This window comes from Lonchura striata, chromosome 6 (assembly GCF_046129695.1).
Source record: "Lonchura striata isolate bLonStr1 chromosome 6, bLonStr1.mat, whole genome shotgun sequence".
Lineage (NCBI taxonomy): Eukaryota > Metazoa > Chordata > Aves > Passeriformes > Estrildidae > Lonchura > Lonchura striata.
The window spans coordinates 36126299-36147900 of NC_134608.1; the positions used below are offsets into that span (position 1 = coordinate 36126299).

General features: G+C 41.0%; 2 protein-coding genes across 3 annotated transcripts in view; one reads left to right on the forward strand and one right to left on the reverse strand.

The window, feature by feature from the left end:
• The window catches only part of CDAN1 (codanin 1), a 31182-nt gene extending 15316 nt beyond the window's left edge, over window positions 1–15866 (forward strand). The window contains exons 12-28 of the mRNA XM_021533520.2: window positions 190–304; window positions 1120–1263; window positions 1876–2042; window positions 2606–2687; window positions 3376–3465; window positions 4518–4572; window positions 5571–5704; window positions 6401–6504; window positions 7928–8077; window positions 8480–8543; window positions 9033–9111; window positions 10103–10260; window positions 11141–11248; window positions 11624–11687; window positions 12613–12815; window positions 13513–13620; window positions 14337–15866. Coding sequence (XP_021389195.2) covers window positions 190–304; window positions 1120–1263; window positions 1876–2042; window positions 2606–2687; window positions 3376–3465; window positions 4518–4572; window positions 5571–5704; window positions 6401–6504; window positions 7928–8077; window positions 8480–8543; window positions 9033–9111; window positions 10103–10260; window positions 11141–11248; window positions 11624–11687; window positions 12613–12815; window positions 13513–13620; window positions 14337–14462 — 1951 coding nt within the window. The 3' untranslated portion in view covers window positions 14463–15866. The remainder of the gene's footprint in view (window positions 1–189; window positions 305–1119; window positions 1264–1875; window positions 2043–2605; window positions 2688–3375; window positions 3466–4517; window positions 4573–5570; window positions 5705–6400; window positions 6505–7927; window positions 8078–8479; window positions 8544–9032; window positions 9112–10102; window positions 10261–11140; window positions 11249–11623; window positions 11688–12612; window positions 12816–13512; window positions 13621–14336) is intronic.
• A 1154-nt stretch (window positions 15867–17020) lies between these two features.
• Window positions 17021–21602, reverse strand: part of STARD9 (StAR related lipid transfer domain containing 9) — a 95766-nt gene continuing 91184 nt past the window's right edge. For both annotated transcript variants that reach the window (XM_021533517.3, XM_021533516.3), the window contains exons 32-34: window positions 21281–21360; window positions 20730–20888; window positions 17021–19671 (exon numbers count right to left, since the gene is read on the reverse strand). In XM_021533517.3, coding sequence (XP_021389192.2) covers window positions 19546–19671; window positions 20730–20888; window positions 21281–21360 — 365 coding nt within the window. In that variant the 3' untranslated portion in view covers window positions 17021–19545. The remainder of the gene's footprint in view (window positions 19672–20729; window positions 20889–21280; window positions 21361–21602) is intronic.

The window sequence follows — 21602 nt, forward strand, 5'->3', positions numbered from 1 at the left end:
AATGGAAATGAAGGTGGTCAGCCAGTCCTAAGTCTTCTCTCTTGCTTTCTTGTCTGTCAGTGTGTTATGTTGTATGTCTGCTGATGCTTGTTACAACTCGTGAAACAAGCTTAAAATTCTGCAGTGTATTAGTTGAGGTTTAACTGCTGTTTTCAGCCCAGTCTGACTCATCATCATCTTTTGCTGAAGTTACCAGTTCAATCAGCACCTGATGGATAGTCTGTGCCTGAAGATACTTGAACTGAATGGTCTTACTCTGGTGGAGCACGAGCATGGTGATGGGGAAGCAGATATGGAAGAACAGGTAGGCTTGCTTTGTGCAAACACATCTGCCAGAAATTTCTCTGAGCTGTTCCAGTAGTCAAACAATTACTGGCTTGATTGTGAATTGCTTTGAGCTTCCACCATGTTTTTTACAGGACAAAAGCTTATTCATTTTTATCATAACTCTGCAATTTGTTTATTTGTCTGAATTCCTTGCCACTTACTTGCATGCTTCAGGGTGCTTCATAAAACTGTCATGAGTGTACAGTAGTTGTGAAAGCCTCCTCTTTAGGTTGTTATAACTTGTATTAGATCAATTAAATAACCACGTCCAGTTGTGGCACCCCATTGCAATAAAGTCCTTGTTACTTTTCCACATAGAAAGATTTTAGTTACATTTAATTTGTAGTCATCCCTGTTCATAGATGTACAGGTGTTTCTTCACTCAAGTCTGCATATCCGAGGTGTCACAGCTTACAGTCTATTACCAAAGTAGCAGCCAGAGGTTGATGGAGACTTGCAGAATGGTAGTGCTATAAAGGAGGCAATGTGAGATCAGCTCTGCCGCTCATTGACTCCAAAGTTCTTAACACAAAGATATGATTGAGCAGCTGCTTGTTTTAGAAAGCTCTTGAATAATTCCTTCTTGTGGAGAAGCGAAGCAATGGAGACAGAAGCAATTTAAAATACTTGATCCAATACTTATTGATAAATAAGTATTTTGGAAACTTAGCTTTATTAAAAGCAGTGATGAAACTACGTGTCCTCTTACATGAAGGGAGTGGAAGTTTAGCATAGACATTTGCTTTGCCAGTGTAGGCTAGCATTGCTTCAGCTCACTTCTCTTCATTTTAGGATGAAAAGAAGCGTTTCGCCGTGGCCCTGTTGAGTCTCCGACTCCTCGCCAAGTTCCTGGGGTTCCTTGTTTTCCTGCCCTATCGCACTGCGGAGCAGCCAACCAGAGACTTGCAAGATTCCGCGCTGGCGCTGAGAAACCAAGTAAGAAAGCCAGCACTGCCTTTTGCTGGACAGGCACTTTTTCTAGCCCAGGGGGGATTGTGGGTAGTAATGCACTGTCAAAGTGAGCCAGTGGTTTCTGGGATGATGTTGTATGGCCCTGTGTTCCTGCTGCATATTCTGGGGTTGGGAACAAAGAAAAAAACAATTTGTGTAACCTCGAAAAGAGGGAGCAATGCTAAGGTACTCAGACTTCTGTTATTTCTGATAATCTAGGTCTGTCATATCAAAACTTTCACCTAGCTAAGACAGCTTGTATTTATAGAGTAAAATCCAGCTACCAGGACTGGTTGTGTTAGTTTTGTACCGATCTCCCAGCAGTGTGTCACTGAATGGACGCAATAGACTTCGATTCCACTTTGTACATAATCAGGCTTTTAACCTTGCTTTTGAAAGTCCCAGTGGCACCTTTGGTTGTAGTCATAGTTTGGTTTTTACCTCTAGTCATGTGCAAAGAAGTGTTTTCATTAGCCAGATGTCACCAATACAGAAGATGAAATCCTAGAAAGAAAAGTCAAGCTATAGATAAAATTTTTTCTATAAGTAGAAAAAGATAACTTCAAGCTGCTGGTTCAACTTCTCTTGTTCTTTAAGACCCTGCCTGTACTGGATATATTAAAGCTTCTGAGACAATCTATCCGGGATCAACGTTCTATCCTCACTATTCCTTGGATTGTGGAGTACCTTTCCCTTGTGGATCATATTGCTCCTTTCCTTGATTATTACAGGAAAGTGTTTAGTCTCTTGCTGCAGGTATACAGGTAAGAGCCTGGGAAACTATATCTGTAAAGGATTTTTCAGTGAATATTAGATTTTTAAATTTTTTTTTGTTTGTTTTTTGTGGTGCAAATCATGCATGCTTTTTATCTTACATAAAGCTACAAAGAGGACACAGCCTAACCTTGGGGATTAATAATTGATTCAGATGAGTGTTTTTTATTAAGTAAACAAAATCTTTAAATCACACATGATCACTCTACACTGCAGCTGTGATTGACCTTCAAGCTGCAGCTTGAATTTTGACCTTAAATCTATAAGGTTTCCAATGCCTAAATAATTTTCTAGTTTTCTTTCCTATATACATGAGGAAAATTTGAAGCACATTCTAGAGAATTACTTGTCTAGTGTAAACTTAATACAGTATGTTATGCAGGTGCATACAAAAAAGTAGAACTTACTCTCTCTTTAGGTAGACATGTAAGGAATTTGTTCATAGTATATAGATAGTGTAATTGCTAAGTGAATGGTTTGGGAATGTTTTCCTTAATGAAAATTGAGCTGCTGAAAACTGACACTCTCTCTTGCTGCTTCTCCTGCATGGCAGGTTAATGGTCCTTTCTGAAGACAAGGAGATGAGTTTCCTGAACAAGCTGCTGATCCTTGCAGTTCTGGGTTGGCTTTTTCAGGTAGAGTCTCCTCTGTGCATGTAACTCTTCTCTGAACAAAAAGCGGAGCACAGAACTCAGTACAAAATAGTATTGAAATGAATTAAAACAATTCAATACAGTAGTTTTTTGTTTTATCATGGGTTTTTTTACACTGGTGTGGGGTTTAAAGAATAATTGTATTTTAGTGGAGAATTATTTTCCTGTAGTGGAATTGTGTGAAGCAACAATTTTTTTTTCCAATAGGAATTGTAATTGCATCTGAAACACATTCTATATTTACTAATCTGCAACCTTGCAAGAAAATTGTCTGCTGATTCCTGTTAGAGTTGGAAGCTGTTGTCACAAAGATGGTGTGCTAGCTGTCAGCCTTGAATTACTGAGGAATTTATTAGATAGAGGGATGGTGTATGATGAACACTTAAAATTCTTTTGTGCCTCCAGTTGGAAGCAAGGTAATTACTTAGCAGGAACCTGTTGGAAATGTGGAAGATGCTGTATGGGGAGGGTAAGGAAGGTGGCTTTTGTTACTGTGGTCAAAATAAGTCTTTAATTTTATGGAAAGTTCTCCTCAGGACAAGACGATCCTTAGTGCTAGGGGTTATCTTTTGTAGGTGGCAGGGTGGTGGGATTTTGCTGTCCTGTTATCAGAAATGGTGGAAGTTACAGACTGCATTTTGGGTTGCAGCTGCTGGGTTTTCCGTTTCAGGTTCCATCAGTCCCTGAAGAGTTGTTTTTTACTGCTGACGACAGGCAGGAGAGATCTGTGAGGGATACTGTGACATCTGCTCAGGCTTTGGTGAGTTAGTGCACACCATATCTTCTGAATCAGTGAAGGAAGGTGGGTCAACCTCAGGAGCTGTAAGATTTTATCAGGAACTTGGCTTCAGGGCAGCTGCATTTTTGAGCATATGGAGGCCAATGGATGCAATGCCCAGTTTGTCCAAGTACCTCAATTGCATCTGTGCTATGGGTTGTGAATTCTGTGTTACAGCTCTGGGTGTTCTGTCAGGCAGGAGCCATCTCACCTGCTGCAATAATTTGCAGAACAGGTGCCAAGTTATGCTGGAGGATCAGATGCTGTTTTCCTGCAAGGTGAGCTGATAGAACTGTAGCTCTTCCCAGAAATAAGCAAAAGTAATGGTGAACAGAAATAGAAAGATGGGACTGTAAGAGCAAGGTTGCTGTTTGTGTGATCACCTATTTTCCAGTGTCATGATAAAGGGTGACTGAACTGAAAATTGTATGAGCAAGCAGGAAAGGAGGTGAGGGTATGGCATGTGTGATGTTCCAGATAATTCCTAGACATGCAAGGGGATATATAGTATTCCATGGAAAAGTGGTATGGATGCTAAGATACATTTCCTTGGTGGATGGGATCTGAAATTCCTGTTCCTCCTGTGGCCAGGCTGTGCTATGTTAATACTGAGGTGACATTTCTCCCTAGTGTGGTGTTCCAGTGAGTCTGGATGAAGGCACTTGTGGAGGTCTAATGCATAGCAGATGTGCCTCATTTATTTCCTCCATGGAAAGGTTTCTCCCTTATGAGTAGAAGTTGTGGCAACATTCTCAGTTCCCTTCTTTAATGCAGCTTTCAGCTGGGCTTTGTTAGTGATCAGGGGCAAAGGCTGAGCTACGCTAATAAAATGAAGAGCAGCTCATCCTGCCTTACAGGGACTGAACACTTGGGCTGCAAAGTTCATAATTTTGCTGTGTATTTGGACTCCAGTTATTGTTGTCTTGGAAACGTAGCTCTGAAACCTGACTGTGACTGCATGTATGGGATTTCTGACTTGAAGACTGTTTATTTAGTGCTATATTCTTTCAGCATTTCCTTCATTTTCTCACCAGGACTTTGTACCTTTGGTGGATCAGCAGTTACTTTATACCTGCTGTCCCTATCTTGGTGAGTATTTTACTTATTTTTGCTATATACATAAAATATATTAGTATGTATTTACTTTTATTTAGTCAGTTGTTTATATTTGTTGTTTTGTACTGTGAGTTCTTGGATCACCTTTCTTACTCTTCTTCACAACTTAAGGTCTCAGTTAACTGTGTATGCAAGAGCCTTGATAAGAAGCTGTATTGCAGAAGCTCCTGCAGCTGTGGATAGTATCTGGTGAAGCTGGGGGAGGGAGGCTACTTAGTCAGGATAGTTGATCCACAGAGCTTGAATCCAGAGGGACAGGGGAAGCCACCCCTCACAAGCTGTAAGGAAGCATTATAACAGCACAACTTTTCTATCCTAGGTATAGGAAGAGATGTTTGTGCTGCAAGAAATGTCTTTATCCTTGAGCATATTTCTGCTGCCAGGCAGAGGGGAAGAATCCTTTTGTGCCCTATGTTTTGTCAGGTTGTTGTTTGAGATAGCTTTTTCATGGGATCTGTCTACCAATGGTAAAATTCCTCTCTGTAGACAATAGAGTTCCACATGGGGAGATGGTGCTCTTCTTCCTGAGATTTAGTAGGAAAACTATGTTAAGCCTGCATCACAAAAGCTTCTAGGGATGAATAGATTGTCCAGCTTTTCCTCCAGGATTTGCTCCCATCTCTTGGAATTTTGTGTAACTGTTTGCCTTGTTGTCCTTGTAGACTTTATGGTTCTTGCTTGCCATGCTATAAAGGAATGCACAAAAATAACTGCTCCCTCATCCTTCTGAACAAGTCCCATCTGCTGGGGGACTTTTCAAAAGCTTACTCTCCAGAGCATTGCTGTGCCCTGCCAGTTATATGTGTGGGATGTCCCTTCTGCTTCACTGAAGCTTCTGCTTTTCTAGATGCTGAAAGAATCTGCTCTGGGAACAGGAGTGGAAAAGTCAAAGTCTCTTTCTTGAGTTTTGATATTAGTTTTCCTTCTTGCTTATGAGGTTGATGATTGCTTTTGCATGTTTTCCTGTACAGGTGAACTGCGTAAACTACTTGCCTCTTTTGTGGCTGGTAGTGGAGGAAAGAATGGTGGTTTTATGAGGAAAATCACTCCCACAGCTGCAGAGTCCTTAGCACCCAAGGCTTCTGTCACACAGCGGAAACTGCAGGTGAGGAAATTAGGGAGGCCCAAGGGGGAAAGGGGCAGGAGAAATTTGCCTGTGTGAGTGCAGGGTTATACAGTGGTCTGTTAATGCCAGGGAAAGAATAGACTTAGACAGCAGGGGAACATTGTGTTTAACAGTCAGGTATCTTTACTCCCTGTTTTTCTGTTACAGTCTGCGGCTGGGATATGGTGTGGGTGCTGAAATCCAGATAACCTCAGTAAACATTCTTGTAGTTGGAACAACTACTATTATTTATCTGTTTTCCTCTTCTTTAACATAAAATGTTGGTATGTTTCTCATACTTTGTTTTGGCTAGATTGTAGCCATGCTTTCCACTGAAAGAAAGACATGCATAGGAGCCTGTCTACAGAATTACCAGCCTGTAATTAAGAGGGCTTGTTCTTCCCAAAACAAACCCTGTGTGGTGACTCACTACTAGTAGACACTGTCAGAACTTTCCCATTCCCCTTTACTGGTATTTTGTAGCTTCAGAAACCCTGATAATGAGCTTTGAGTTAAGTGGGTAGAAGGGAATAGGCAGTAAAACTGGGATGGTGAATGCTACAGTAGCAGAAAGTTCTAGTGGAGACAAATTGTCTTTTAGTAGATCTCCAGATGGTAGTTTTGTCCATTCCTCTGTTGGTGAGAGGAGGATCCGGTGGAGTGCTCTAATCAATTGTAGTGCTTTCTCTTGAACAGGTAGATTTGGAGCAGGCCTTCTTCCACAACCAGCCTCCTTCCCTACGGAGAACAGTGGAATTTGTGGCAGAGAGGGTGGGATCCAACTGTGTGAAGCACATCAAGTAAGTGCTGATCACCTGTTCTGTGACTTAAGAAGTTACTTTATAATTAGACAAAGAGTTGATCCTTTAAACTTGTGTGTATTGGGGAAAGAAGCTTCCCTGGGGGTGTGCTGTGTAGCAGAACACCAAGGCTGTGTAAGACTGAGCAGCAACATCTGCCATTGTAGAGGGGAATTTGTGAAGGAATGTAGAGAGGAGTGGGGTACATCTATGGGACACTTAGTATGTGAATGCCGTGCAGCATTGAGGCTTTATAGCCTGTTCAGAACATTCTTGCTAATGATAGGAAAGTCTCATATCAGAAATGACCACTGGAGGTCATTTCTGCTCAAAGCAGGCCCAGCTTTCAAGTTAGATTTGGTTTATTGGCACCTTTTCTATTTGGAAAGTTTCCATCTCTTAAGGATGAGGATTCAGGATCTTTCTACCATGTTCCAGTGCTTAATTTTCCCAGGCTTTGTGAAAAATGTTTCCTTATATCCTGTCAGAGTATCTATCCATTGTTCCAACTTGTGAATATTCCTATCAATCGTTAGCAGTGCTCTTCCTGGAAGTCTTGTTCTGTGTTCTCTGTAAATTTTCTTCTCCCTTCAGCTTGTTTCCAGGCTAGGTGAAACTGACTCCCTCTTGTAGGTGTGTGCTCCAGCTTCCCAGTACTTTAATAATTTTTTTCTTTTCTCCTGCAGTTACTCAAATTGTCAATGGCTTTCTTGTCCTGAGATCCCAAAGCTGGACACACTACTCCAGATACAGGCTCACAGTGATGAGGGAAGCAGTAACTTCCCTTGACTTGCTGGCTGCATTATTGCTATTGTCAGCCCAGTATAAGGTTGGCTTTCTTTGGACACTCCTAACTCCCTTACCTTGTTCTGGGAACCCCAGGTCCTTTCTGCAGAGCTGTTCTGTAGCCAGTAGATCCCAGCCTGTACAGGTGCTCAGTCAGCCCATTTCTCCCTCTTTTCACAGCCCTCCTGTGTGGCAGCCCTGCCTTCCAGCTCATGAGCTTGCTCAGTTTGCACTGTTCTGTTGTCCAGCTGAAGCCATTAAATGTTATCAGCCCTAAGGAATGGTGGTTGTCGTGGGCTGTTGCTGACATCTTTGAACTTCTGAGCACTATCAGTTGAGCATCCAAGGGTATTGCTGCCAGAAAGGAGACCAAATAAGTTTTTAGTAAAACCTAAAGGCTTTTGACTTTTGAGTCTTAGTACTGTTTGGTATCTTCATTGCTGTTGTTTTCCATACATACAGAACAAGGAGATGATACAGTACTAAATGCAGCATGATTGATTTGGTTTTAGCAGAGTGACTTATTGCATTTGAGATGGGTATCCCCCTAAACTGGGGAGAAGAGCTGGGTACACTTAGTGTGCACTGTTTCTTGTATTGATTTTAATCTGCCTGATTGTTCCTTGTTTTGTTGCAGGGCAACACTGGTAGCAGAGCTAGTTCAAAGGGCTGAAGCCATGTTGCAAGATAAAGTGAAGGAGGAGGATGTTAATCATGGCAAACTGCTTGAAGAGGTTTGCAGTCATCTGTATGAGGAAGGGGCCCAGGCACTCATCAAAGGCAGAGAGTAAGGAGGAAAAGTTATTTAAACATGTGCCTTCCTATCTCTTCTTACTGCAGAATCTATAAGCCTAATTTAGCTTGGCCTGTCATGCTCAGGTTCTGGTAATTATAAATCATGCCCTCTACTCTTCTTATGGTGTTTGCCTGCTGTGCTCCAGCCAGTTAATACTGTATTTGTAGGAAGCAATAAAGATGCTATGTGTGCCTCTGCTCCAAACAGACATCCACTGCAGCTATTGTATTTCCCCTCTTTGGAAAATTGATATTGCAGTTTAGTTGCTTGTAATTACCCTTTCCTTGTCTTGTTCTTTTAGTCTGATTTATTGTGTTGCTAAATAATGAGCCTCTGAGTGTTGTCCAAGAACCTAAACTAATGCTATGGCACACTTTCTTCCTTTTCTTGTAGATTTTGCAAAAAAAAAGGTCCTGAGGCAGTAAGGGTGTTGTTGCCAGAAGAGACATCTGCAGCAGTATGTATTTTCCCTAAAACTTATTAAAAGCCTTGACATTAAGTCTGGATCATTACCATTTTTCCATTGCTGCTTCACATATCCTTTAATAGCTCAGGTAAAGAAAATCTATTGATGGCCTCATTGGGAGGACTAAGAGATAGCTAAGAAGAGTCACTTCTACTGGGCTGCCTTGCATACTCTGGGCAAAGTGGTACTCCGGCTCATAGCTGACTAATGAGGCTAGAATGTTATAGAAATTGCATTTATCTTGCAACGATAATGCATTTTTTTTAGCATCAACTTCCACAAGAGTTGAGGTTTTTGCAAAATCAAGATGGGACCATTGTATTGCTCAAACCAGCTGTTTCCATAGAGGTGGTGGTGTTCAGTTTAATTTTTGCATGCCAAAATTAAGCTTTTTCCTCTAGACTTCCTCCTGAATTTTCACTGACTGCAGTGCTGTGGCTGATAGTAAATCTCGTATCATTTGTTATTCTCCCTGTAAAGGTTTTAAGTAGTGCAGAAAACATTGCGGTGGAACTGGCTACTGAGAGAGCCTGTGGCTGGCTCTCTGCCAACATTGCAGGTGAGTCTTTTTACCTTGAACTGGAGCTTCTAACCTGTGTACTGTACTCTTTTTCTGAAATAAAGAGACAGACAGTGTAACAAAGTTCTTGGTCCTACTAATTTTTCTTTTAGTGGAAAGTATGCAGTTGCTCTGTTCCTCCTTTTTTAGGAAGAATAGAAGTTATTTCTAGCTCTAAGAACCTTCTTTGGGGATCTTTTGGTCTTGGCCCATGGTAGTGATTTTTAGTTATGGAGTCTTGTAGGATGGTGACAGTAAATGCTGTGGAAATGCTTCTGAAGATGTCATCTAGGCTGAAGTTGTCTTAGCACGTCCAGTGTATACAGACAAGTGCTCTCTCAAGCCACCTTATGGATCACATGTACATAGTGCTTCTGAAATCTCCTCTAAAACAGTCCCTTCTTGGACTGGATGTGTTTTCTGTAGGCTGAAGGCAATGTAATTCTTTTATTCTGTAATACTGCACTGGCAACTCTTCAGAGTCTCTGAAAACCCATTTTTTCAAGAGGTTGTGCCAAAAGCCTGGGGAGGAATGCTCAAGTACTATTTGCAGCCACAGGAGTTAAGTGTTTTGGATGCTGATCAAAATGTATTTTCGTAGAAGACATATGTTTTTATGGGCATAGTGGTTGAACTGGTATGATCACACTGAATCAGCTTTCTACTTTGGCATTACCTTCTGGCTTAGCTACTGTGTTTGTTAAACCCATGGAAATATTTTTATGGGAAGTGAGATGAATTGCCAGTGCTACCTGGCAGTGATGGGTGGCTGCCTTCTACAACCTGTGGGTTAGCACACCCTCTCCACATTTGCCTCTGCACGTTAAGTATGGTGGGAGGTCAGAGAGAAGGGGTTGAAAATGTAAACTGTCTTTTTTCCTTATTCACTTGTGGCCTTAGGAATAAGAGGCTAAGAGTGTTTGTAAATGATTCTCTGCTTCAGTGGAGATAAAAACTGAAGCAGACAGGATTTGTTCTCTGTTCTCTATAGCGCTCATCAAAAGGGAGGTGAAGGCAACCTTCAACAGAATGCTGAAAGTCCCAGGATTTCCCTTGCCAGTTGAGGATGCTCTTGAGTTGAGAAGGGACTGTCCTCCAGGCTGTCAGCACTGTGCTCCATTTCCCTCCCAGATCATCAATGAGATTAAGGTACAGGGTATTCACTTCCTGGCTTGCCTTTCTTTTCCATGTTGGTGTTTTTGTGGTTTGTTTGTTTGTTTGGGGTTTTTATTAAGAAAATGTTCCGGGTATGAGGAGGTGGCTGTGGGGAGTGCTTAGGAAACATGATGGAAAGTTCTCAGGACCCCTGCTTGCTGTGTCTAGATCAGAGTTCCTTGTTAGGAGTGCTATCTCAAATACAGGAATTCTGGTAGCATGGCAGTGTGGCCTTTGTGATACGAGCAGGATGGAAGCCACAGTGTGGACACCATAGTATTGTGTGCAATTTTTCAATCATTTAACCTATGTACCCCATAAGGAAAAGAATTCTGAACACCTCACCTTTTACTGTTACATATTCTGCCTGTGTTTTTTGCAGCAGCTTGTCTGTCATTGCTTTCCCAGCAGCTGTGTGAAAATGAGTTCAGATGCTTTAATGCTTTCTTGCTTGTGCTAAAATAAAAAAAGGAGGGTAAGTTGTATGAGGAAACCTCTGAGTTGGCACTGGAGCTTCCCTGACAATATAAGACGGCTCTGGATTTCTGCAGCACTTCTACCCAGTACTACTTGCTGTGCTGTTGATTTTTTCTAGAACTTTCAGTGCTAGTACTTTTAAGAAATAGGAATTTGTTGCTGTCATTGAATTTTACTTCATAACATTAGTGAGAACTACGCTAGAAAATGAGATCTTGGTAAGGTTGCAAAAAATCAGCTTTAATCTGTCTCATGAAATGTATGTATATTAACTTTTGGTTCTGGTTTTAATGAGGACCCAAGAACTATATATGAACTGCTCTGTCACAGGTCCAAGGATCTGTTTGTGGAAGAGCAGGATACTAATGTTTGTGTTTCTGTTGTCTTTCTCATCAAGGATGTGCTCTGTGTTGCTGTGGGCCCACGGGAGGAGGGTGAAATGGTTGACTGCGTGTGGCTGGAGTGCTTGCTGGGAAGGTTGAGTCAGACACTTCGATGCAGAAAGGTAAAAGATGTAAAAAAGCAACAAAAATGCCCTTTGAATCACTTTGGGCTGTATTGATACCTGTAAACTTTTTAATTTCCCTTGCTTCACAGTTGATTTCAGTTGGGGGGGGTTTATTTGAGCTCAAATGTGGCAATGTTGCACTGCATTTTTTTATACTGTGTAGATCTGCTTGTTACATCAGTTTGCCTTTGTGAATCCCCTTTTCATATATGACCTTTTTCTCTTTCAGTCTTTAGTGGTCTCCTCATTACAGCTCTGTGCTTCTTGCTGTAAATTGCCTGCTCTTCTCAGATATTTTTTATTCCTTGGGAATCCCTGTTTTGTCCAGTCTGCTGTATGGGGAAAAATTATAACTTTTTTTGTGTTTCCCAGTTCATATGTCCCACATCAGAACAGCAGCTGGCCAAGTGCACAGTTGAGTTGGCGTCTTTGCTGGGTGAGTATGATAAGCTATTTAAGACTTAAATCTGTTATTACAGTTCTCCTAGATCCTTGGAGATGTAAGTGTTTAAAGCTCATGGATATTTAATTCTCTTTGGTGTCACTAAGTCTGCAGATTTTTTTCTGCCAATTTGGGTGGTCGCTCTTATTCCCTCTTACGTTTTGCAAAACAGAATTGTACAGTGACTAACCAGCCTTCTGATCTGTTTCACATCTGTTGTTTTTTATTTATTGACACTTTCAGTTAAATATAGGATATGTTTTCCAATATTTCTGCCTCAGAAAAATTGTGATTGAGTTTGGGCTTTTTTCCCTAAAAGTAAGGGCCTTTTGCATTAAATTGTTTTATGGTTTTTTAAGGGAAAAAATGGAAGTAACTTGTTTTCTGTGTATTACGACTCCTGTGAACATTTTCAACCTGTTTTTTCTCTTGCTCTGATGTATAAATACAGTTTTTCTCTGAGCAGGAGCTTGTGATCTCAATGCAGGTGTGTTCTTCATGGGCAGCCTTCTAATTTTGTGGGTTTAGAACCAACTTTAAGAGTTTTATACATAATTTTTCTTTACAAATTTCCATAATTTGTCTAAACTAGGGACAACTGTTCAGTCTGTCTATAGACTTAAATGTTTAACTGCTACTCTTCTCTCCTTTGCAGTAACACCTAGGTTCTCTTTGACTAAATATTAGGCTGACTTTCAAGACTTGGGACTATATTCCAACCAATTGGTGTTCTTTGAGGAGAAGTCTTTTCCTATGTCATACTGTCTGTATAGTTTCAAGCTCATAAATTTGCATATTTCCAAACTCCAGTCCTCTTAGGTTCACTGGTTATAGTCCCTAAGTGTGCTGCTGAACCAAGATGATGGCTATAAAAGGAAATAATGCAGCTATAGGAGTTAATTTTTCATCATTCTCTTAGTTTCAGATCGTGTTCCTCTGAGTCTTGGGATCAAATCCCCAGAGAAGAGCTCTGAGAGGCTGCATGGAAAGAACAATCCTACCTGTGGCCTCCTAAAGCTGCTGTTCTCCATCTGGAAGGAGGACTTTGGGACATCTGTGCCTGTGCAGCTGATATTCAGCAAGAAGAACGTGGGTTATCTCGCCGAAGCCGAGCAGCGAGAGGTAAAGCTCATTGTGACTGTGGGGCAGGCTGGCACTCGTGTAGGGATTCTGCCAGCCCGCAGTGCTCACTGGCGGCTCGTGTGACTCAGGCCAGTGGAGTTTGGCCACTGCTGGCTGGCCTTGTTTCTGCAGGGCAGTGAAAGAGAGGGGTGTGTACAGATGCCTGAGGGGCTCTTGGGAAGGCACAGGTTTGGTTAGGAGCCAGTGCAAAATGGCCCATTTGGCCTGGGATATTGCAAGGACTGTGACTGTCATCAGTTGCATTCTTCTGTCTTTTATCAGCTTGCATTTCTGCATGCATGTTGGTGTTGCAAGCACCCCAACAAAAGCTGAAAATCACCCTATTTAACTGCAGGCTAAACCCAGCTTATTTCAGAAATCAAAGAAATAATTTTTCATGCTGTTTTTGATCAGGCAGGAATTAAATTCTTTCTGTGTTTATAAACTGAGAATTTGTGGTAGAATACCATATATGTACTTCATGGCAGAAGATAATCAGTGTATGAACTAAAGGAATTGTGTTCACTCATTTTGGATGTTGTTCTTGCCCTCATTATCACATGCAGATAATAATGTGCTTGCTCCTTTTTTTTCCATGTTCTGATCCAAAAAGAGAAGTATGAATTATATGTGGATAAAGAAACAAGCACACAATCCACTTCTTTTTGAGTTGTTGATATTTTCTTCTCTTGTGCAGTGGGATTTGTTCCTTTTCTTGCTTCATGGTCTTATAGAACATGAACTAATGAAAACTAGTGAAATCCAGAGTTGCCTGCATATCCTTGAAGAGCTCCCTTGGCCCTCAGTAAGTAATAAGATATGCATGAACAGTAAGTGAAATAAAAAATCAGGCTATATAAACAGAAAATCCTTGCGTTTCTGTTTAATATAAGTAAGGCCCATAATCTTCTCGTTTGTTGTTCCTGCTTAATGCAAAGGAAGGACTGGTTTCCAGCAAGCTTGTTTCTTTTGCTAGTGTTTGGCTGAAAGCTGTACTTGTGAATCCAACAACATTGTCCATGCAGTGGAAACATTTCCAACAAAATTGTAAACCAGTTTGGAGACCAGCTGGCTCAGTTACCAGTTCTCAGTTCTAGCCTGAGTGTGTGTGCTTGCTGCCTTCCAGCTGAGAATGATGTGTTGGGAAGTGTCTTAACTGACTGTCTTCCACTTATATCCCTGTGCCTCCTACCACCAGTGTGAGAGCAGTTGGAATGTTCCAGAGGAGCCTCACTATTCTGGCCACATTCAAAATGTAGGAATTCACCCAAATGCCTTGCTAAAATGGACAGTATTCCAAGGCTGGTGAGCACTTCCATGTTGGAGCTGTTTTAACCATTTAAATTGTGGCAGCATGTCTGCAGGTGTTCATCATTGCAGTCAATTATGTAGTTCCTGTAGGTTTTTGCACTGGAAAGCCATCAGTATGTTTAGCCTTGTAAAGTTCTTTATGGAAAAATTAAGACAGCCTCTTTTGTTTCCATTACTAAGGGTTCTCTGGTTTGTGTCTGTTTGTTGCAGGATTTTGTAAAAGACCTGAAAAGGCTGTCCCATGTATTTGTATCAGAACATCAGACAGAGGAGCCCAGGACTAACCCTTGTGAGCTGACCAGACAATCTCTAGCTACTGTGAGCACACAGAGTTAGCAGAGGTGGACTCTGTGGGAAAAAATTACTAATGAAGATGCAAATTGAATTTTCAGTGTTTCTGAAAGGATTGGGAGCTCTTTGCTGGGAGTATACTGATGCTAAGAGGTCACTTTGTGCAAAACCTGCACTGGGCTTTCTGTCATGGATATTTTGCCGTGGTGACTCTGCTGAAGGGTTTACATCAGCAAATGAATTTCCAAGTCAAAAGTCTTTTAAGCACCTTGATTGTATCTCAGAGCAGCTGTTCTTTGGACTCAGAGACACTTTTTGCATTTGTGCAGCAACAAGCTGTGACCAAACCCAGGAATCAACTCAAGTTACTTTGTGATCAGAGAGATGGTTTTTTGGTGGCTATCTCTTAACTCAATGTGTCTTCTCATGTTGTCTTTTAACAAAGCCTCTACAGTCAGGGGAAGGAAGAGGTGAACCTATATGACACAGAGATGTGCCTATATTTATTTTTCATTGTAAGCTCAGTGTTGAAAGTTTGATTTTAATTTTTTAAGACTGATTTTAAAAGCTAAACCATATTAAATAAATCCACTAGACCATTGATGGCATTATTCCTAAAGGATGTGTTTAAGGATTCCTTAAGTGTTTTTCCATCTCTTGTTGGAAACAGAACTTGCAGTTCCCAGGGTTTTTAAAAGAAATAAGGAATAAAATATGTGTTTATATTTTTTACTGAAGACAGTATTTTTAAGACACTTTTATAGTTGTGAACATAAATGGCATCTGGCTGCTAGTCACTGTTTTTTTTATCATTTTTCTTGCCTTGAGTTTGGGTTTTATCAGTCAGGAAGTGCTGCAGCAAGAGAATTACAGCCTGGAAGAGCAGAAAAAGTAGTAAAGAATCACTGTGATGTTCCCCGGAGAGTGGGTTTTGAAAGAGGCCCGTTTCTTGGAGGACAGTGGGCATTTTCTGCCCTTACAGACAGATTGTCACCAAGAATGTGAACTCCTGTTCACTCCCTCCTCCCCAAGTATTTGCTTCAACTGATGTTTGGGACAGAGACTGCTGGTAAGTAGCAGAATATCTTTAGGTGCTCATCAGCTGTCTTATGGGATTCCCTGCCCCAAAGCAGTGAGGACATTATTTCCTTTTGTCCAGGAGTGTCCTATTAGTGTAGCTTTTTCCAGAAAGCAAGTTCTGTTTCCTAAGCACTATATTGAAAGATTTGGTAGGTTCCACCTACATTCTTCTTTGTAGGGGCTTTCTGATATGAATGAAAGAGTCCCCAAAAGTAGGCATGTTACAATACAAATGGAACAATTCAATACAAATTGAAGAGCAAGTACACCATATCATGCCATACCTGCTCGCCGAGGCTGAGTATTACATGATGTTTTGCTGCAGATCTTATTTGACATTGTTGTCATAATAAACATTATTAAATGTGCTGTCTTGTGTTCAAGCTGTCGGAATAGAACCTCTTGGTATTAGGCTGAAGAACCAAATGGGTACAAAGCGTGGGGCAGAGAAAGCACAGACCTCCTAACTGGCCTGTTGAGCTTCTGCTGAAATAGAAATCTACTTTGTTATGTAAAGGAGGACAGGGTGGTGGAAGGGGAAGAAGCTAGAATCCATAAGAGTTAAAAAAAAGGGGCTCCTGGTTCTGGCATGGATTTTATTTAGGTAGCATGGAACTGTTAGCACAGATATCATGGCCACAGCCATTGTTGTGAATTCTGTAACTGGAATTATCCTTCTCTAGTACACATTTGGAAGTTTTTATTTCAAAGCGACCAAGCTCCAGGAGCAGTTTCCAGCCACCACAGAACACAGTTGTGCCCTGTGGGACAGGAGACACTTCTGCAGTGGGACGCAGCAGGTGAGAAACACCTCTGTTTCTGTGTTCTTATGACCTAATGCAGTGACACTGGTTCTTGGGCATCCCACAGCCCCAGGCATGTTTGCTCTATAAAAGCAGACCCCCACTCTGTATCCAAGGCACAGGGGCACTTGTGCAGCACAGGTTTTCTGCCTGTGGACACCTGGCTGTGGGACTATGCTTGAGGACATGAGCCTGCAGCCCCCTGGGCTGGTTTCTTTCTCTCAGTGTGGGTCCCTTGGGCATTGTCCCTTGTCCTGGGCACTGCTGCTGCTGCCAGAGGTGCTGCAGGCAGGAGAGCAGGAGCTCAGTGAAAACCAGAGGGTGTGGCCTTTCTTCTGCCTTTCTTCTGCCAGTCTTTCCTATTGCAAACTCGCAGATCTCCAAAGAGAATAAGGAAAAATGGTGTTAAATTAACTTCCTTCTTATTGTGTTGGTCCGGGGAGTTGTGTAACAGGACTTGGGAAGAAGCTTCACCCAACTTTTTTTAAATAACCAAACAAAACCACCTTTTCTTGGAGAAAGCACTGTCACAGAACCCCAATTTAAGCAGTGACTGGCTTCTTGATTCTTGTGCCCAAAGTTCATATTCCATGCTCATTCCTCAGCAGGTAAGTCGGAGATCTACATCTGTTATCACAAACTTGCCTTTGTGTTGGTTTTCTATACAGCATAGTTCCATAGATGGGTGTCTTAGCTAGAGCAAAATAAGGTGGGACACACTTTCTTGTGTAAAAAATACCATTTATTGTGGATATGAAAATAGCAATCTTGATTTAGGAGCAGAGATGCAATCCTAGGTGGTACAATATAACTGATCATCTGCTGCTCAGCAGTAACTTACAGGAAGTTGGTTTTTGCCTGTTGTAGATAAAAAAATTTGATATCTGCTGGGCCTTTGTTACCTCCAAACAAACCAATGCCATACATTAGCAAGTACCAAAAAATGTTGTATTTGCAAAAGAAAACATTCATATAAATAGGCTTTTTAGTATCAGTTGAAGATTGTATTAAAAAAAAGTTACATTAATTCAATACTGATAAAAATAAAACTTAGCTTTTATAGCATATAAAAACGCTTCAAACCAAGCATATATAAATAACTTAATTTGTAAACGTAGAAAAAAAATTAAGTATATATAAAAATAAACATCTGATGCGCTGTACAATAAGACACTATCCTTCATAGGCACTGGCATCATTAATCAACAGGAGTCCCCCAAGATGTTTTTCCTACAAAAACTGCTTTATCACTAGTGCCATGTCCAAAATAAAAGGGAAAAAAAACCCAAAGCACTGAGCAAATCTATAGTGGGTTGTATGAAGACCTCCCCTACCTCTGGAAGCAGTACTGGGCACAGAGCCAATATCCCATGCTGCTGGTTCTACTCATTTTTCTTGGGGCTTTACTGTGCTGCCTTGTCTGCTCTTCTGGGTTCCACTGAAGGGAGTGTGTTGACACATTACAAATCTGGAAATCTGTCATTTTGCTCAGTTGCAGAGAACTCTGTGACAGGTTACCCCCTCTTCCTTGAGGGGCTGTGTAAGATGTGTGATGCTCAAAGTAAACCGTGCTGTGACTCAGGCTTTTAGCAAAAGGCTACACCTCACCGAAAAACCAGTAATATATTGGTGTTAAGATTGTGGCCATGACTATTCAAAGATGAAACAAAGCAAATTTGTTAAGTGAAAGGTTTTGCTACCCTCCCTGATCTAGTTAGAGGAGGAAGCCTTGGGCGGGTATGTATCAAAACTGCTATTTTCTTCAGTATCAATTTAAAACAGCTATTGTCTTTTCATTTAAAACTCACTATATTAGTAACAGGAAGTAACATAGAAGCTGAGAGCCAAAATTACACCTGTGCAAAAATAGAGTAAAAGTAGATCTTGGCTCTTGAACTCAAAGGTGAGAAGTGCAGCTAAGCACTATGTGCTGGGAAAACATAGCTTGTATTGAAAGCAACTGTGTTAAAGTAGCAGGCACTGGCTGCAGTAGGGTGGATGCTTAAGTACACATTTCTCACTTGACAAATTCAAAGTGCAAGAGCTTCTTGAACAACGTGGCCTTTTTTCGAGCTAATGAAAGTATAACAGAGTAGCTTTTATTGCTTAGATATATCTAAAATGATTCTGTACTGTTGTGCTGAAGAATTAAGTTATTTGGATATTTGAGGTGGTAATTTTGTTTAAATTTAGGAATATGTGAACCAGCTAGGGATTGTGTTGAACAAAGGTGTAAAGCCTGACAGCAGGATTGTTGGACTAAGTGCTGCAGAAGTCCCGTGAGGTAATTGAAAGGGAAGAGTCTGTTTGCTGCAGTGAGACAGCTGGTCATATTATGAACAAAGAAATGTGGTAAGACTATGACCAGGCTGTATTTTCAGCTCCCAATGCATTTGGGTGCAAGAGTAGAAGGGCTGATGGGAAGAGCCATTACGGAAAAATGTTAGAGCTACTCTTACTTGCAGGACTTAAATTCTAGGAACAAGCTGATTACTGATTAACCTATCCATGATAGTGTCACTGTGTAGAGCAGTTTGGTTTCTTTATTTCAAAGCACCTGATTCTGCAGTACAGTAAAACTGTGTCCTGAGGTATGGTGGTGTCCACTGATGCTGCATAGTGTAGTGGCAATCTGAAACACCTTACACTGGCTGCAAGCAGTCAGCAAATACATGAAAAAAATCTATCCAGGGTGTAGGATGACTAGTGAATATTGCGCTGCCTTGACTTCCCTTATCAGGGGGAAGGGAAAAGGCAGCCAGCTAAGATAAATAATTTATCTACACAGTCAGGAATTCTGCATTTGGTACTTATCATTAGAAAGTGGCTTTGCAGCTCTGCTCAAGAGCTTGTGAAAGGTCTCAAGCCATACAGATACTGCTTCTAGGCTAAACTTAAAGAAAGAAGTTGATCTCTGAAGTTGCTTGGGAACAGGAGTTAAGTAATATGCTCTATAATTCTGGCTATTGTTAAGCCAAAGTCTTTTCCTCTGCTCTTTATAGAGCAGTACACCTTTCTTCTCTTCCACAGAAGTTTTCTAGGAGGAGAGGTTCCCCACTAAAGTTGCTGTGTTTCTTATAAGCGGTGTTGGCTGAATCAAATGATCCTTTTCTCTAACTGCACTTCCATAGAGTCCAGCAGTAGCAGCCTCTTGAAGTGAGGCTTGGTGGTGGCTGCCTCAGGAGACAGTATTTTCCATGGCACCTTCCAACACTTGTGTGTCCCTGTGAGCTGTCAGGGGCTCTTCAGTGTCTGGTGGTGCTGCAGCACTGAGCAGTGAGCAGCTGAGCCAGCTGAGCAATCACCAGGGGCTGCTGCTTAGCCACAGAACTCAGGAGCCTGGTGGGAATGGCTGGGGCAGCAAGGTCCACCTGCAGGGATTACAGGAAAGGTTGCATAGTGGAGTTTGTACCTGCTTCAAACAGAACACTTCTCCAGTCTGGAGTAGCTCTGATGTAATGAAGTATGTGTTGGGCACAAAAGTAGTTATCAGCCAAATGCCATCATTACTGTGTGGTTTGTATCTTTTTCTTCCCAATGCACCACAGACTTTCAAAACTTTGCTATTTGATGTTGCTTCTATCAGGTATCATCCACATTTTGAGTTTGAGCTTGGATTAAAGTTTACTAGTTTGAAACACAGTGTTACTGAAAATGTATATGCATATACCAAAGGGCAATGCATATGCATTTATGCATAAAATGCATATAAAACTTTTAAATGCATATATACATTTCACCTATGCATTGTAAAATGCATGTGCTAATTAATGTTATTTTTTAAAATTTATCCTTAAGTTTTAAACAGGTGAGTTTAAAGGACTAATGGCATTTATCGCTACATAAGAATTTAAATAAGTTTTACACATTAAAACATGCTCTTCTGGACATTTTTAAATACTTAGTAGCCCTGTCTCAAAGTGAGCCTACTTTTCAAATGAGTCTAAAAAATGGATAAGATTAGACTTTCTTATTCTTAACTGGAATCCTAATCTTGACTTCTCTTTTGTATCTATTAAGTGTGAAGAGCTTTGCATAGGAAAATGCACCAAGTATTTTCAGGGATTTTGAAAATAGCATAACCCAAGCTGGACTTCCTATGTCCATAGCAAGGTGAAAATGCAAACAAGACTCCCCATATTGGCTCTCCACATGAGCACAACATATCCTAAAATTGCTAGTAAACCTTTACGGAAGAACTTGATATCTAAGGAAGCAGCCTTGAACGCTCTAAAAGCTTGGGAACATGTTCTTAAACACAATCTTAGTAAGAGTCTCTGCATTGAGAAGTGTGAAAGAGGTGACTTGGTGGTCACTTCATAAGGTTCCTGGAGCATAGCATAAGGATTGTATTGCTTACCAGCTCATAAGTGTTCTGCTGTGTAGGAGCTTTTTGCATTCACAGTTGAACATAAAGAAAAATCCTTACCTGTGCCATGTAAATAACTCTGGTGATCTCTCTTCCATTCACTATGTCAGGTTCCAGTATCCAAGCACTTGGCAAAATCTCCCCTCTCACTGCTTCTTTACAAGGCTGAGGCATGGATGCATCATAGACAGACTGAATAGCCAGGACAGACAAGTTCTCCTGCACACAAAAAGGTGTAAAGACGACAATTTGAACAATTTTATGCATATAGCAATGTTTTCTTTGTTTGCCATGAGGCATATTTCTTACATTGCTTACTTAACACGAAAAATTATTACTCTCTTCTCTATTAAATATGTTTTTGTCAATCCTGTTTTTGCAACCAGAATATACCACGTGACACTTGTGTTACTGTCTGATGGGCCTTGGTTGGCAATTGTTGTTCACAAGAGGGTTTTGCACATGATTCACTTGTGTGATACTGGCATGGCTTTCCTTTCTGTTATACTGGCACTTCTGCAGATATGCAGATTGATCTCTTTCTCTCCTTTATCCTTGAACCAGGATATCAGAACAACTCCTCTGTGCTGCAGACAGAATGTTCACTTTACCTCTTTGGCTTCTACAGTAATGCAGCAGAAATCCCGGGGCTGCTTTAGGTAACATAGGGTGGTATCAGTCACTAAATATACTGGGGGAAAAAATAAGGAAGGGGAATTAGACTTTGACAACTTCAACTTGACACAATTTTCCCCACCCCTTACATGGAGATACATATTTTATTTTGACTTGCTGTCTGGGAGCAGAACTCTAGTTCATATGCTGTAATATATATTTTAAATGCTTTTTCAAGCCACTTCAGGTTTATCTTTGCTTTCAAACCACTGTCTCTAGCTGCATTTCACAGCAAGATGTGTTTAATATCAGCATTGA